Source organism: Ochlerotatus camptorhynchus, unplaced genomic scaffold (assembly GCF_037179485.1).
Source record: "Ochlerotatus camptorhynchus isolate MF236.1 unplaced genomic scaffold, CSIRO-AGI_Acam_v1.1 ptg000656l, whole genome shotgun sequence".
Taxonomy (NCBI): domain Eukaryota; kingdom Metazoa; phylum Arthropoda; class Insecta; order Diptera; family Culicidae; genus Ochlerotatus; species Ochlerotatus camptorhynchus.
Genome location: NW_027041135.1, coordinates 42145 through 58607, shown reverse-complemented (window position 1 = coordinate 58607; position 16463 = coordinate 42145). Strand labels below are relative to the sequence as shown.

Here is a 16463-nt window from a genome sequence, read left to right as displayed (position 1 = left end):
ATCGCTTGATGTCCGAAACGGCAACTTCATCGGTGTACCTGGCACCAGATGGTCCCGCACGGCCTGTCTGTCAGCGTTGGAGTTGCCAGTGATGCCACAATGCCCCGGAACCCAAGCGAATACTGTGTTGGGGGGGGGGGGGGGACATGTCTGATGATCCCCTGAATCCACGGATGAGTGGGCATGTTGGACCGGAGAGCAGAAATTACGCTGTGTGCATCAGTGAGGATTAGGACTGGTAGGTCGGATGGTGTGATTGCTCGTTGGCGAGATCTTTCCCGCAATGCCTATCCCAACTCCGTTGTGCGATTTGAACACGTCCGTAAAACGGTGCGTATGCCTGGGGAACCCGAAGTTTAGCATCTCCTCGACGGAATGTCTGAGCGCCGCCGAGTTGTCTCCTGCCCTAAACTGGTCCTTAATTCGGCTTACGATGTTTAACGATCTCGATTGCCAACTTTTCCCTCCCAGCCAGTGGCTCTTGTCTTTTGGGAGGAGGTCAGTATTGGCTGCTGTACGAAGAATTCTGTTCCCCTCATCGAGGAGATAGATCCATTCGTTATCCGATGTTTTTGCCAAGTAGGCAAGCGATGGCCACTGCGGTGTCGATTCGAAACCGGAAAGGAAGTAGCCCGACTTCAGTGCAGGCTGTGTCGGCCGGCGTCGAGGGCAGGAGACATGAGACTACCCGGATGTAGCCGTTGTAAGCCGGTGCAAGGACTTGCAACAGTTTGTCCTTGGCCATTGCGGTGAGACCGTAGAGTAGATGGCTGTCAATAACTGCCTTGGCTACATGCAACCGGATAGCTCGGTTGTCGGTGCGGTGCGGCATGGAGATTGTTTTGATAAGGTTTATGTGGGTCTTGCAACTATCCTTAAGGCTCTGGAAGTGTTGCGTGAAGGTTATGTGTCGATCAACTAGAACGCCCAAGATGCGTATCGTTTTTTTAGGGAGGTTCTCTTTCCTGCCCGGAAGGCGTGCTGCCGGTGGTCAAGGTATCCATTTTCCTCCAATGCAGCGCGAAGTCGACGATTGACCATGCGTTCCAGCACCTTGCTAGCGCAGCTGCTTAACGCAATCTGACGGAATTTATCGGTACCTCGTGTGGTGGTGGCGTTGGCCTTTGGAATCGGGATCACCAAACTTTCTCGTCAAGCGGCCGAAAAGTCACCAGTACGCCACACCTCGTTGTAAATGTCCAAAAAAGGGGATAACATATTTCGTCTGAGCCGGCCGAGTTTCCGGTGCTGTATCGCAATGCAAACTGCAGCTCCTCGAAGGAAAAGTCTAAGAGTTGATGCTGTCTTGTGGAATCTGGAAATTGGCGATATCGGCAGTAGATGGTCTTGTTTTGCGGAGAAAGGTGGGCTCATATTGGTTGATAACGGAAAGCTTGGCAAAATAGGTGCCGAGCGCCTCAGCTACGGCATCACTGTCGATTATGTTTGTTCCTTCTTTTTTTTTTTAAATCTTTATTTGAGAGATTTTTAGCCGAAGGCTAGTTCATCTCTTCGATGTTTGTTCCGCCAGTCTCGATTGAGAGCGGTGTGGTGCGCCTTTGCCCGCTAAGGGAATTAACTTTTCCTTACAGGTCCACGGACGATTGGGAAGCATTTATACTCTCCAGGAAGTCGGTCCAACTATTTCGTTTGGCATCCCGGATGGTTTGCATGCATTGCACAGTGGCTTATTTCGAGCAAAAAAACAGACGCAATTCAGAAACGGGTTTTCAGCTTACGGAAGATAGTGAATCTTATGTAAAAAATTCCGGGGAATCTCATGGTGCCAACCCCTTTCCGGAAAAATGGCAGGAAACGTCCGATTTCTCCCTTTTTCCCCTATAAATGAGAAATATTTGAAAATATCGATCTATAACAATCTGCAACTTCGATAAAGACATTCAAAAACCATTGTACCTTACGTAAAAAAGTCTAAGGAATCGAATGCCAGTATCCTCTTTGATGTCAAAAATCTTAAAGCGGCCCAATTCACCCGTTTTCCCCTATAAGTTGAAATTTTTGGAAATATTGATCTATAACAATCCGCAACTTCAATAAAGATATTCAAAAACCATGCTGCCTCACGTAAAAAAGTCCAAGGAATCGAATAGCGTTATCCCCTTTCATGTCAAAGATCGAAAAATGGCCTAATTCACCCGTTTTCCCCTAAAAATTGAAATTTTTCAAAATATCGATCAATAACAATCCAAAACTTCGATAAAGGCAGTCAAAACCCATGATACCTTTCGTAAAAAAGTCCAAGGAATCGAATGCCGGTAATCCCTTCAACGTCAAAGATCGAGAAGTGGCACAAATTGCCCGTTTTCCCCTATAAGTTGCATTTTTTTAATTTCGATCAATTACAATCCAAAACTTCGATAAAGACATTCAAAAACCAAGCTGCTTTACGTAAAAAAGTCCAAGGAATCGAATGCCGTTATCCCCTTTCATGTTAAAGATCAAAAAGTGGCCTAATTCACCCGTTTTCCCCTAAATATTGAAATTTTTCAAAATATCGATCAATAACAATCCAAAACTTCGATAAAGGCAGTCAAAACCCATGCTACCTTACGTAAAAAAAGTCCAAGGAATCGAATGCCGGTAATCCCTTCAACGTCAAAGATCAAGAAGTGACCCAAATCAACCGTTTTCCCCTATAAGATGAAATATTTTTTAATTTCGATCTATAACAATCCACAACTTCGATAAAGACATTCAAAACCATGCTACCTTATGTAAGAAAGTCCAAGGAATCGAGAACCAGTATCTCCTTTAACATGCAAAATCGAGAAGTTGCCTAATTCACCCGTAATCCCCTAAAAGTTAGAATTTTTGTAAATATCATTCTATAACAATCCACAAATTCGATTAAGATATTCAAAACCCATGCTACCTTATGTAAAAAAAGTCCAAGGAATTGATTACCGGTATCCTTTTTACTTTCAAAAATTGAGAAGTCGCCCAAAACGCCCGTTTTGCTCTTGAAGTTGAAATGTTTTGAAATTTCGATCTATAAAAATACACAACTTCAATAAATACATTCAAAACCATGCTACCTTATGTAAAAAAAAGTCCAAGGAATCCAGTATCGGTGTCCCATCAGTATATCCAAATTGGAGAAGTAGCCTAATTCACCCGTTTTCCCCTTAAAAGTTGAAATTTATCAAAATATCGATCTACAACGATCCGCAAATTCGATTAAGACATTCAAAAACCATGCACCTTTATGTAAAAAGTCCAAGAAATCGAATGCCGGTATCCCCTTTAATTTTCAAAATCGAGCAGTGGCTTGATTCGCCCCTTTTTCCGTTTAACTTGATTTTTTTAAATAACGCTCCATACCAATCATCCACTTCGATAAAGACATTCAAAAGCCATGCTGCCTCATGCAAAAATCCAAGGAATTGAAAACCGGTATCCGGTGTGAGGAGGAATGTAAACAAACATCCTTTCTCTCTTTTCATCTCACTTAAACCAGATGGCAGCACGCTACTGTCGTCAAGGCGAATATGACGCTTGCTCATGTAAATAGAAAAGAAGATGAATGATGTGTCAAAAACTCGGAAATGCGTTTTATGCTGCACAGTTTCCTGAGTTGATTGCTCAAGTGTGGGTGTGTGTTTTTTTTTTGTTAAAATGAGGAACGAAAAAGTTGTGGACCTCTATCTCCGTTCAAAGCAAGATCGCGAGTGTTTAATTCAGGAGAAGGTGTGAGCAATCGGAAAGAACTGTTGCCTGCTGTTACAACGTGGATTCGAAACTTCCGCTACCGCTGGAAATTGTCGCATGGGAAACGAAAATTTTATGAGAAATACCGGAGATGGCTTGATGAAACGTTCGTGGTAAGATATATTATTATTTAAAACACATTCTATTATTTTCATTGAATTGACAATTTGTTTTGCCAATTCTATGGTTGTTGACTATGTAGGTAGAGTTTTTCTAGTAGAATAGTTAAACCTGGTAAATGTTTGTTGCGTTAAGTGTGTCATTATCAAGGATGCCCTGCACGTTCTTACTTTTGAAATAGGTCGCCCCAATTTCGAAGAGAAAACGTGGTCCGAAAAATAAATGCTTCGAAGATCTCTCTGAAAGCTTGAAGAGCAAGCAAAGCAAAGCTTTAGCCGATACAGAGCCTTTGGAGAAATTGCTGCGGGCAGCTGAAAAACTATGTAGCATGCATAGCTTGTCTCCAAGTATGGCAAAAATGCTCCGAAAGCTGAGGATACGCGGAGAGGAATGGGCATGCAAAGCTTTGAAGAAGGCAAGGCAAGAGAAGCTTGTCAAACCAACAGCAGAGAAGTCGCTTCGTCTCAAAACTCGATTGGGCCTGACACGGAGAAAGTACGCCAGTATCAGAAAGTATAGCAAGTCCATTTATGGTAGGAACTGCTTAGTTCCGTGGGAGGAGGCGATGCAGCATCGAGATGCCATCATTCCGGCGTATGATCCTCCGATTTGGGACAACGGAGTTTTAACCTGTAGGGTAGCTCTAAGAGACATGGTCGTAAATATTATCGAGAGATTACTTAGCTTGGAGGAAGTTCAGGAGGCTGTGATCATGATGGACGGTGACGTGGATTGTGTTTTGTTACTGTCGGCTGGCGTAGACTCTGCTACCGGTTTCAGCCAGTACAGCCAGAAAGGAATTATGACGAAGGATAATTCGTTGCTCACCGAATGCGTGCTCCCGCTAATTTTGGAGACCAGATCGGGGGAAAAACTGTGGACAAATCCCAACCCACAATCGGATAAATTTTGCCGAGCTAAGTCTATGAGCTGGCAAAAAGAGACTGATTGTGTAACAAGGAAGAACCACTAGTCGTTGAAAACGAGGTATTATCTCTCATATTATAAACATTTCTTATTCTCATTGCACTTTTTTTTCATTCAGCAAGGATTGAGGTTGAATGTCACGGTTTCGGCTTTTTACTCGATGGTTGACGGCAAAGTTGCTAATGCGGTGAACAAAAACACTGATACGCATAAGTGTCCTCTATGCGTCAACGCAGCAGACGATCGGATTGGACCGTCTTTTTACCATTGTCGACTGAACTGTGTAGAATGGCTGATTCGGGTCTCTGGTCAGCTGCACATTCCTGGATATCCCGCACAAAAGGACACTAAAGTTAAGGAGAAGAGAAAGGAGATAACCAGACAGCTCGAGAGCCACTTTAAACTCTTAATAAATAGACCGAAAATCGGAGGAAGCGGCTCATCCAATAACGGAAACATGGCTCGAAGACTCCTCGCTGATCCAAAGAACTTCTCCGCCATTTTGGGAATCAGCCAGGAGTTGGTAGAAAAGCTCAGAATGATAAGTTCTTTGGCATTGTCATCCAAACATCTTAACGCCGAAAAAGTCAGACAATTGTATGCGCAGCTTGAACAGCAGATCTGGAAGCAGTTTCCATTCCTGAATAATAAAATACCGCCATCAATGCATAAATATTCACACCTACCGGAGTACATCGAAAAATTGGTAACTATAATTAAAAGATTCTTATGGCAGTAAGAAAAACTAATTTCATAACTGAACCATTTCAGCCATATCCTCTAAGTTTTGCGGATAAACAAGCCGGTGAGAGGTGCCATAAACGGTCCAAATATGGCCGAACGTATCTTTCTCGGAAAACGTCACCAGAGAACAACTTGGAAGACATGATGCGCCTCTCATTGACCTGGTCAGACCCGAAACACGCTGATCAAGATGTTCCAGCAGAACGCTCACGGAAAAGAATAAAAGACGAGCTGTTTGAGCGACAGATGACATTTTACTATTCCGATCAAGATGATAGGGATAAGGCCGATGAAGACGATAGCAATGTACAAGGTGATGATGAGGAGATGGGCGATGATGAATCAAATGAGAGTGAAGAGGAAAGCGATGAGGATGATACTACATGATAAAAAAGAATTAAAATTGATAACATTTTTGCACAGGTGCAAAGTCAAAGTCAAAACGCTTCTTATTATTTCTAATGAAAATGTCTTGAGCGGGCAACATTTGATTTGATTTCTGATCTTTGACAGTATAAAGGATGCCGGAATTTGATCCCTTCAACTTATTGTTACATATGGTAGCATGGCTTTGGAATGTCTTTATCGAAGTTGCGGATTGTTATTGATCAATATTTTCAAAAATTTCAACTTATAGGGGAAAACGGGTGAATTAGACCACTTTTCGATCTTTGACATGAAAGGGGATAACGGTATTCAATTTCTTGGACTTTTTTACGTAAGGTAGCATGGTTTTTGAATATCTTTATCGAAGTTGTGGATTGTTATAGATCGATATTTAAAAAAAAAATCAACTTATAGGGGAAAACGGTTGAATTGGGTCACTTTTAGATTTTTGGCATTAAAGAGGACACCAGCATTCGATTCCTTAGAGTTTTTTACGTAAGGCAGCTTGGTTTTTGAATGTCTTAATCGAAGTTTTGGATTGTTATTGATCGATATTTTGAAAATTTTCAATATTTAGGGGAAAACGGGTGATTTAGGCCACTTTTCGATCTTTAACATGAAAGGGGATAACGGCATTCGATTCCTTGGACTTTTTTGCGTAAAGCAGCTTGGTTTTTGAATGTCTTTATAGAAGTTTTGGATTGTTATTGATCGAAATTTAAAAAAAAATCAACTTATAGGGGAAAACGGGCAATTTGTGCCACTTCTCGATCTTTGACGTTAAAGGGTTTACCGGCATTCGATTCCTTGGACTTTTTTACGTAAGGTAGCATGGGTTTTGACTGCCTTTATCGAAGTTTTGGATTGTTATTGATCGATATTTTGAAAAATTTCAATATTTAGGGAAAAACGGGTGAATTAGGCCACTTTTCGATCTTTAACATGAAAGGGGATAACGGCATTCGATTCCTTGGACTTTTTTACGTAAAGCAGCTTGGTTTTTGAATGTCTTTATAGAAGTTTTGGATTGTTATTGATCGAAATTTAAAAAAAAATCAACTTATAGGGGAAAACGGGCAATTTGTGCCAGTTCTCGATCTTTGACGTTGAAGGGGTTACCAGCATTCAATTCCTTGGACTTTTTTACGTAAGGTAGTATGGTTTTTGATCGCCTTCATCGAAGTTGCGGATTGTTATTGATCGATATTTTGAAAAATTTCAATTTTTAGGGGAAAACGGGTGAATTAGGCCATTTTTCGATCTTTGACATGAAAGGGGATAACGCTATTCGATTCCTTGGACTTTTTTACGTGAGGCAGCATGGTTTTTGAATATCTTTATTGAAGTTGCGGATTGTTATAGATCAATATTTCCAAAAATTTCAACTTATAGGGGAAAACGGGTGAATTGGGCCGCTTTAAGATTTTTGACATCAAAGAGGATACTGGCATTCGATTCCTTAGACTTTTTTACGTAAGGTACAATGGTTTTTGAATGTCTTTATCGAAGTTGCAGATTGTTATAGATCGTTATTTTCAAATATTTCTCATTTATAGGGGAAAAAGGGAGAAATCGGACGTTTCCTGCCATTTTTCCGGAAAGGGGTTGGCACCATGAGATTCCCCGGATTTTTTTACATAAGATTCACTATCTTCCGTAAGCTGAAAACCCGTTTCTGAATTGCGTCTGTTTTTTTGCTCGAAATAAGCCACTGTGCATTGGTTGTGCCGTTCTCTATATGTTTGTAGGGCTAATTCCTTTTGCGGGTGGTTGGGAGGCGCTTGCCATGCCGAAATGCCTTTCGTCTAGCTTTTACTGCCACTTTTGTCTCTTTAGACCACCAGCGAAAAGCTTTTTGCCCGGGAGTTGGGCCAGTCCGGGGAATGGCTAGTCGTGCCGCATCTAGGATTATGCTCGTGAATTCTGAAAAATCGGTAGGATTCTTTTGCTCTAATCAGTGTTGGAAAAGTTCGCGATATTTAATGAAGTTCACCATGGGAAAAGTTCGCGAGTCATAGTGAGTTTTATCGCGAACTTTTCCATCACTGGCTCTAATAGTATATTGACATAAATCTCATAAGCCAGCCAGTCTGCCTGGTCGTATCGCCATCTTGTACGCCTCGTCGTTACAGATGTCGACCCCGCGCAGAGCTGGATAAGTATTCGATGGTGGTCATGGCCGTGAAGGTCCAGGATTACGGTCCAGGTAGCCTTGCTTGCAAGGGAGCGGCTGATAGCAGCCACGTCAATGGCCGAGGACTACCTGCCGTTGAAAAAGGTAGAAGTACCTTCGTTAAGAACGACCATGTCCTTTTGGTCGAAGGTTTTTTTTTTTTTTTTTTTTAATTATAGTCACTTTAACGCTCTTGGGTCATTCGTGACTTGTCCGGGGGTGAGATTAGAACTCGTGACTTTGGCGTGAGAGGTATGGATGCTAACCACTACGCCGGGGTCGCCCCCTTGGTCGAAGGTGTCTGCCAGCGCTGTGCCTCTTGGATCGGTGCGTATATCGCCCCAGTTGAGATGGTGGGCGTTAAGGTCCCCTACTAAGATCCTAGGTTCAGGTAGGTTACATAATATTTCCGAGATTTGCCCATTGATGTTTGGGATTCTGCCGCACGGTAGATAGGCCGAAACTACCGTGATCCTATAGTCTCCTTCGAGTTGTACCCCTACTACGGGTAGGTCGATATCCAGGTCGATGAAGCGGGAAGGGATGCTTCTTAAAACGCCGATAGCGGTAGATTGCCGAATGTTATTGCCCCGTTTAATGGTCCACTGGTATTGACCCCGGATCCATTTGTTCGATCAATTTGTTCAGTGGTTACCCTATTGATCTCCTGGTCATCAAGTTTCATAAAACGTGTCAAATACCCTAAGATATGGGTATTTTCGGAACGGAGACAATGCGTGGCTGCCGAAAATCGATATCCGATGATATGTTGGATTCCAATATTGCGGCCATCAGGGTTCAGAAAGTGTCAAATACCCTACAATATGGGTATTTTCGGAATGGGGACAACGTGTGAATGCCTAAAATCGATATCCGATGCCATTTTGGAATCCAATATGGCGGCCATCGGGTTTCACAAAAAGTGTCCAATACCCTAAGATCTGGGTATTTCGGAACGAGGACGACGCGTATATGCTGAAAATCGATATACGATGCCATTTGTAGGCTATTTGACACTTCTTCTGAAATCGGAAGCCACCATCTTGAATTTAAAGATGGCTTCGGACATCGATTTCTTTATTCTAGATGTCAACCCGATTTGACAGCATTTCCCAGTTTTTATGAACCAAAGCCGCCATCTTGGATTAAAAGACTGCGTGACATCAGTTTTCAGCATCTACGTCTCATCCCCATTCTGCATATTTTAGGATATTTGACACTTTTCCACAAATCGGAAGCCGCTGTCTTGGATTACAAAATGGCGTCGGATATCGATTTCCAGCTTCTAACCCTGATTCTAAAAAAAAACCGTTTAATGGGTATTTGATACAATTTTTTCTCAAACCGGAAGTCGTCATCATGGATGGTGTCGGATATTGATTTCATCCCGTACAAAAATACCCATATTGACGGGACGGCATCAGCATTTCCCATTTTTTCTGAAGTAGGAAGCCGCCATATTGGATTTAAAAATGGCGTCGGATATCGATTTCCTGTCCCTAGACGCCATCCCAATTCCAAAAATACCTATATTGATGGGTATTTGACAGTATTTCCCACTTAATCTGAAATCGGAAGCCACCATCATGGATTTCTAAATGGCGTCGCATATCAATTTTTGATCTGTAGACTTAATACCGATTACAAAAAATACCAATATTGATGTGTATTTGACTGTATTTCTACTTTTTCGTAAATCGGAAGCCACCACTTCGATTTCAAAATGGCGTCGGATATCGATTTTCATCCTTTAGACATCATTTCGATTCCCAAAATACCTTTATTGATAAGTATTTGACAGCATTTTCCACTTTATCTTAAATTGGAAGCTGCCACATTGGATTTCAATTTTCGATCTCTAGACGTCACCCCGATTAAAAAAAATCCCATATTGATGGGTAAACAAACCACCTGACAATGATAAATTTGACATCCACGTGCACAGATCTATGCGCATACGCTTAAATGAACCGAATGAACAAGCAACAAAAGTCATCAAAACTGCACGAATTTGGATCGAACAGCTTCACTTCAATGCAAAAGTAAGTTCATTTTACAATGAAAGAAGAAATGAGTCAAGCCAAAACAAACAGCATGAAAACTGATCGAAAGTGGTTCTGTTGATGTTGACGAGGATCTGCTCGAAGAGAAGACAGAATGACTTTCAATTGAAAGTGATGGTTGACAGCTTCATCGTCGCTTGACGATTTTCGATTGAAATTGACTTTGTGGGACCCTGCTTGGGACCGATAGGCTAGTGCAGTGTTCTAGAATTCTTGCTTCTCCTAGCTTTACTATGGGTATGGGGTCTTCTTTTACATTGTGAATCTCGATATTAAAACTGCATGCCGGAGGATCCTGTAATTAGTGAATACTTCAACTTTTTACAATCGATGTGTAACTTTGAATTATTTTCAGTAATAAACGTGACATCATTATTTTGTTGAACGTAATTTCTGTTAAATTTTGGTTTGTGTTTCGCTTTGATAATTTTGTCCTTTACAAAAACTGTTTTTCCATCTCAAAGTTAGATGGGTCTTCTCTGTCCTTATTAGGTTAGGTTAGGTTTTCTGGGGCTGGCTCGCCTCCGCCTGTTCTTATTAAATGTTGAAAGCAGGTTTTCTTTAGTTTTGTCAAGTTATTTAGTCAAAACTTCGTCATATTGTTTTTGTCGGATTTCTTCTAGTCTGTCAGGGTCAATATGTTGGTTTTGATTCCTCGACTTCCCAAGTACGATTTTCTTGGGTGTCATGGATATAGAGAGTGGATGGTATTGTTGTATTTTTCGACTAATGTGTGAATAAGATTTCGAACAGAGGCGGCGGGAGTTCTGGTTTTGAATGCGATTTAATTCTAGTACACTCCCGGAAATAAATATAAAGACACATAAAAAAGCATGGCGCCTACCAAATATAAGAATCAGAGGAATTCTAAACCATGTATTTTTGGAAGCCACATTATCATGCTACAATATCACCCATAGAAATAACCAATTGCATCATGTACGCAGGGGAAATAAATGGAAATGTGATTTTCTCCTTCGGAAATAAATATAAAGACACATAAAAAAATGTATGGGAAATTGGTCATTTTCGAAACATTACTAAGCATGTCAACAATTCTTGTAGCACCAAAATAACCAAAGAGTTAATTAAAGTAATAATTAAACTTAATTTCTGAAACGTTTTAAGCAGATCCAATCGCTAGAAGTTATCGAAAATTACAAAAAATCATTGGTTGATCAGCGATGATTAATTAGGTGATACATACATTTAGGCGTTTTCCGAGTTAGAATGTGTCTTGAGATGCTCAAACAAATTAATAGGAAGATGGGAAGAGCGCGTAGGCCCGTCACCCCCTCACTTTTACTAGATATCAGTTTTAGTGTAACAAAATAAACACAGGTCATCTTCCTATTAATTTGTTTGAGCATCTCAAGACACATTCTAACTCGGAAAACGCCTAAATGTATGTATCACCTAATTAATCATCGCTGATCAACCAATGATTTTTTGTAATTAATTATTTCGCACGCCAACCAGCAACGCCGCTAGCCTCATGTACATTAAACGTACTTTTTGAACCATTTGTCGGCCAGCGAGGCTCCAAAGGATCAGGAGGGATCATCGTAGATAGCTACATTTTCCATATCGATTAAAAAAACAGTTACCACCACGTATTACAAATGCGCTGACAGATCTGCTTGCCGCGCCCGATTCGTAGTAAGATATTTTTTTCTGTAACATATCCGAAAAACTTCAACAGAATTCATCATCGTTGGAAGCAGAGGGTAATAGCCCTATTCTACCTCTATTTGATTCAGCATCCAACATATTTGTGTGCCCCATTGACATTCTTACATTATCTCAGATCTAGATTGTGTCTTACTGACAGCTCGAAGATCACAGCTTCTAAAACATGGCGACAGATCAGGGGGTGGTTAGCTTTATGAAATATGGTGATAAGGGTTAAGGACTGTTTATATATTACGCTAAACTTGGTGTCTACTTGTGCTGGAACTTCAAACGTTTTTTTTAGTCATCACAAACGACACGCCCGGACCCCACCGGCATTTCATACCAAATTTTCTGGCTAACTAATATGAACTGATTAAAATTGGAGATTTTGTGATCATTTAGCTTTTTAGAACATTTAGGCCCCTCCAGTAAGAATGGCCTTAAGCATCTTTCCGATTGGAGTTGAACCTTATGCTGTATTGTAGCTTATCCATCATATCTAGATAGAGCTGGAATTAGGGCGTAACAGCTTTTGTAAACAATGACTTCTCTCGTTGATTTCTAGGAATTCAAGGCACGCCCATGCAAACCAACATAACCGTCGGCTTGGGGAAGTCTTTTTCTACCCGATGGTGATGTTGATTTGCGTTGACAAGCCTTGACTTTCTAGAAATCATCGAAAGAAGTCATTGTTTACAAAAGCTGTTACGCCCTAATTCCAGCTCTATCTAGATATATACTAAAAGTTTAAAATATCGTAGTGACCAAACGATTAATTAACATAATTTGGTGATCTAGTACACAAGAAAAAGTAAGAGGTTGTATCAACCGGTGGAAATTTACGATTTTCAATTGGCTCACTACTTGACTAGCCTATTGGTCCGAAGCAAACGATTAACGTACTCCATTCTGTCAAAATTCTAGTACTACACAATGTTTGTTTTGATTCGCTATGAAAGTTTGACAGATAAAATGAGGGGTTATTGGGTTTTCCTATGCTTCGAGGGGTGAATCGAACCGAGTGGGACCGAAGATAGTACCAGAGCTGAACCAAAAAGTCGAGCTCGTTTCTTCGGGACCTTCTGGTCTTAGAGTTACCTCTATGGTTGTAACATGTTATAGCGCTATCTTGATGGTGGTTTCTGTGTTGCAATTATTTGACAACCGTTATAACATGTTATAACTGCTCAGTCTGGACAGCGCTTAGTAAGAAATTTGCGAGGGGGGCGACACATCTAACTCTCAATTGTAGATGCTCAAAAAATCTCACACTAGCGAATCAATCTTCGAAAAATCTTCTTTAATTTCTCGCATCTACTTGCATCGCGCCTTAACGTTTGGCACGAAATCTTCAGAATCGGCATCAATCTTCTTTCTATCTACTTAGCGTGTACGCAGCTAGCCACAGCAAAATACAATCTTTCCTTCATCTTAGATAGAGTTGCCCCCCTCGAAAATTTGTTACTTTACCTTCCGCATTGCGATTGAAATTTGTATGGGATTGAATATGTTATAATCTCAACTTTAGCAACAATAACAAAAACTTTTTTGACGTAGGACTACGTCTTTGATTTCTGTATGCTGTAGTATGGCGTACAAAGTAGTGTTTTTGTTGAGTTGTGCTGTGAAAGTAAATTAATAATTTCGTGTGAAATAGTGGCGTGTGCCGCGAAAGGATTATTCCAACGCGTGCCCGTGGTGTTTTTCTAACAGGATAAGTAGAGGAAAGGTTGCCTAGCAACTAGTTTTTGTTTAATTTTGTATTTTCCCCCCGGCGCGCTATTGATTTGTATAGTGAGCTGTGGCGGTAAAATTTTATTTTGTGTTCTCCTCCCCTGTATATGTCTGCTGCTAACAGTGTTAGCGTTTAATTTGGTAGAATGGATGTGTGTAATGTATGCGAGCAGTCTATTGCTATGAGTGGGCTCCCAGTTACGTGTGTAGGTCCGTGCAATGGAACGTTCCATTTCGCTTGTGCGGCACTCACTAAGACTGCGGCCAGGCTTATAGCAGATAATGCAAATATTCTGTTCAAGTGTGATAGTTGTCTATCAGATCAGAGTTGTGACGAGCAGAATGATCTGATCTCGCGCGTCAAAAGGATAGAGGAAGAGATGAAGAAGGTTTTTCAACTCTCGGACTCGATCACTGGCATGCGAGATCACATTGCTGCTCAGGTGGACATCGCGGTTAAAAGCGGGATGGCAGATATTAGAATAAATGTAAATGGTCTTGAAAATTTGATTTGTGAGAAATTGGATAATATGAAAAGTTCATTTTTTAAAATTGATGCGGAAAACCAATTAGCTGTAAAGAATGATCCGTGCAGTTCATCTAGGACGATTCAGTCGGAATCGGACAAAAATACCAGACGCAAAAAACGTAAATTAGTAATTAGTAATAGTGATCATGATGATGATGTTGTTTTTCAAGAGAATGCGAGTTTTGCGGATGTTGTAAAAAGACATAGTCGTATTAGTCAAAGTAAAACTAATAGTAACAGTAATAGTAAAAGTAACAAACCAGAAAATCGTAAGACTCGTCCAGTCATTGTGATTAAACCGAAAGAGTCCAAACAACTTTGCGAAGATACTCGTAAGTTTTTAAAAACTCAGTTGGATCCAAAAACACACAAAATCAGTAATTTTAGGAATGGTAAAGATGGCTCCATTATTGTTGAGTGTGCAACAGGAGCAAACGTAAGTGATGTGAAAAATGGTATTGAAAGCAATCTGGGTGAAAAATATAGTGCTGTTGTTCCCACTTCGGTGCCAAGATTGAAAATAGTGGGCATGAGCGATCAGTTTTCCTCCGATGTCTTTATTGACTACCTTAAAAGTCAAAATGAAGACATCGCTATTAATGATGTAAAAGTAGTGAACATGTTTGAAAATCCACGCTTCACTTATAACAAGTTTAGTGTTGTAATTGAAGTCGATGTCGATACTTATAAATGTTTGTTATGTGCGAAAAAAGTAAATGTAGGGTTTGATCGGTGCTCGATAGTTCCCGCGATTAATGTGTTGAGATGCTTCAAATGTGGAGAATTTGGGCACAAGAGCACGGATTGCAAAAATTGTGATAGATGCTCTAGGTGCAGCCAACAACACAAAACGTCGGAGTGTACGTCAACTGTATTGAAATGTATTAATTGTTTGAAAATGAATAAAGAACGAAAAATGAACTTGGACGTCAACCATGCCGCATTTAGCTCGGAATGTTTGCTCTATAAAAGACTTTTTGATCAGAAGAAAAGCAGCTTGCGTTTCAATAAATAGCAGCCAAGTTCCAGGAATGTGAATCAATTCGATTTTTTATATTTGAATATTGCGGGGTTGTCAACAAACTACGCAGCATTACGTCAGATTGTTGAGGAAAAACGTCCTCTTTTAGTTTTATTATCTGAAACTCATATTGTAGAAACTGAAGCTTTTGATCAGTATAGTATTCCGGGATATATTGTTGCTGCTTGTTTATCACATTCTAGACACACTGGCGGTGTTGCTATTTATGTCAAAGAATCAGTTCAATTCAACCTTCGTACCAACGAAGTTATTGATGGCAACTGGTTCTTGGGCATTACAGTTGTACGTGGCATGAAGACGGGTAATTATGGTGTTTTGTATCATTCTCCCAGTTCTAGTGACCAGCGTTTTGTTGAAGTTTTAGAGAACTGGCTCGAGACATTCCTTGATTCTAGTAAATTAAATATATTGGCTGGTGATTTTAATATTAATTGGCGTGATAACCATAATTCGAATCATTTGAAGCGTTTAGCTGAGTTTTTTAATTTAAAGCAAACGGTAAATGAATATACGCGTATTTCCAGGCACAGTAGAACTTTAATTGACCACGTTTATTCCAATTTTGATTCCATTTTTTCAGTTACGGATACTGATTTGAAAATAACCGATCATGAGACTTTAGTGATTAATGTCTTAGACCATGTTAACGATAACGATAATTTTGTAAAATTGAAGTGCTGGAGGAAATATTCGAAGCAAGCTGTTTCAAATCTTGTTGAGAGAAGCCTGGATTTTCCATTCGCGGCCGGTAACTTAGATGAATCTACAGCTGTTCTTAATAACGCTTTGAAAACGTGTACCAATCAACTAGTTGAGCAAAAGTTTGTTTCTTTGAAAAACTCGAACAGCTGGTACAATTTGGATCTTTTGCGTCTTAAACGGAAAAGGGATAAATGGTACAAAAAGTTTTGTAGATCTAATAATGACAATCATTGGACTAGGTACACAATCGCGCGTAATAAGTATTCACAATCGATAAAGAAAACTCGTTGTGAATATGTTCAAAGGAAGATTGATCAGCATCAAAACAACAGCAAAGAGTTATGGAAAATTTTGAAATCTTTATTAAAACCTAGTAATTGCAAACCGCGGTCCATAACTTTTGATGGCACATTAGAACAGTCAGAACAAGTAATTGCATCTAAGTTTAATGATTATTTCGTAGACAGTGTTTCATTGATTAATCAATCTATTGAATTGGTCGATGAACCTGACGAAATAAAACAGCCAGTTAATAGTAGTTGCAGATTTGAAGTTTTTCACCCAATTACATTAGATGAACTTAGAGTTATTTGTTTTTCATTAGGAAAATCGGCTGGAGTAGATAATGTTAATGCTAGA

The 16463-nt window shown here is 40.2% G+C and overlaps 1 protein-coding gene across 1 annotated transcript in view; it reads right to left on the bottom strand.

The window, feature by feature from the left end:
* Positions 1 to 559: 559 nt before the first annotated feature.
* LOC135714505 (uncharacterized) overlaps positions 560 to 16463 on the bottom strand; it is a 31302-nt gene continuing 15398 nt past the window's right edge. The window contains exon 5 of the mRNA XM_065237877.1: positions 560 to 883. Coding sequence (XP_065093949.1) covers positions 560 to 883 — 324 coding nt within the window. The remainder of the gene's footprint in view (positions 884 to 16463) is intronic.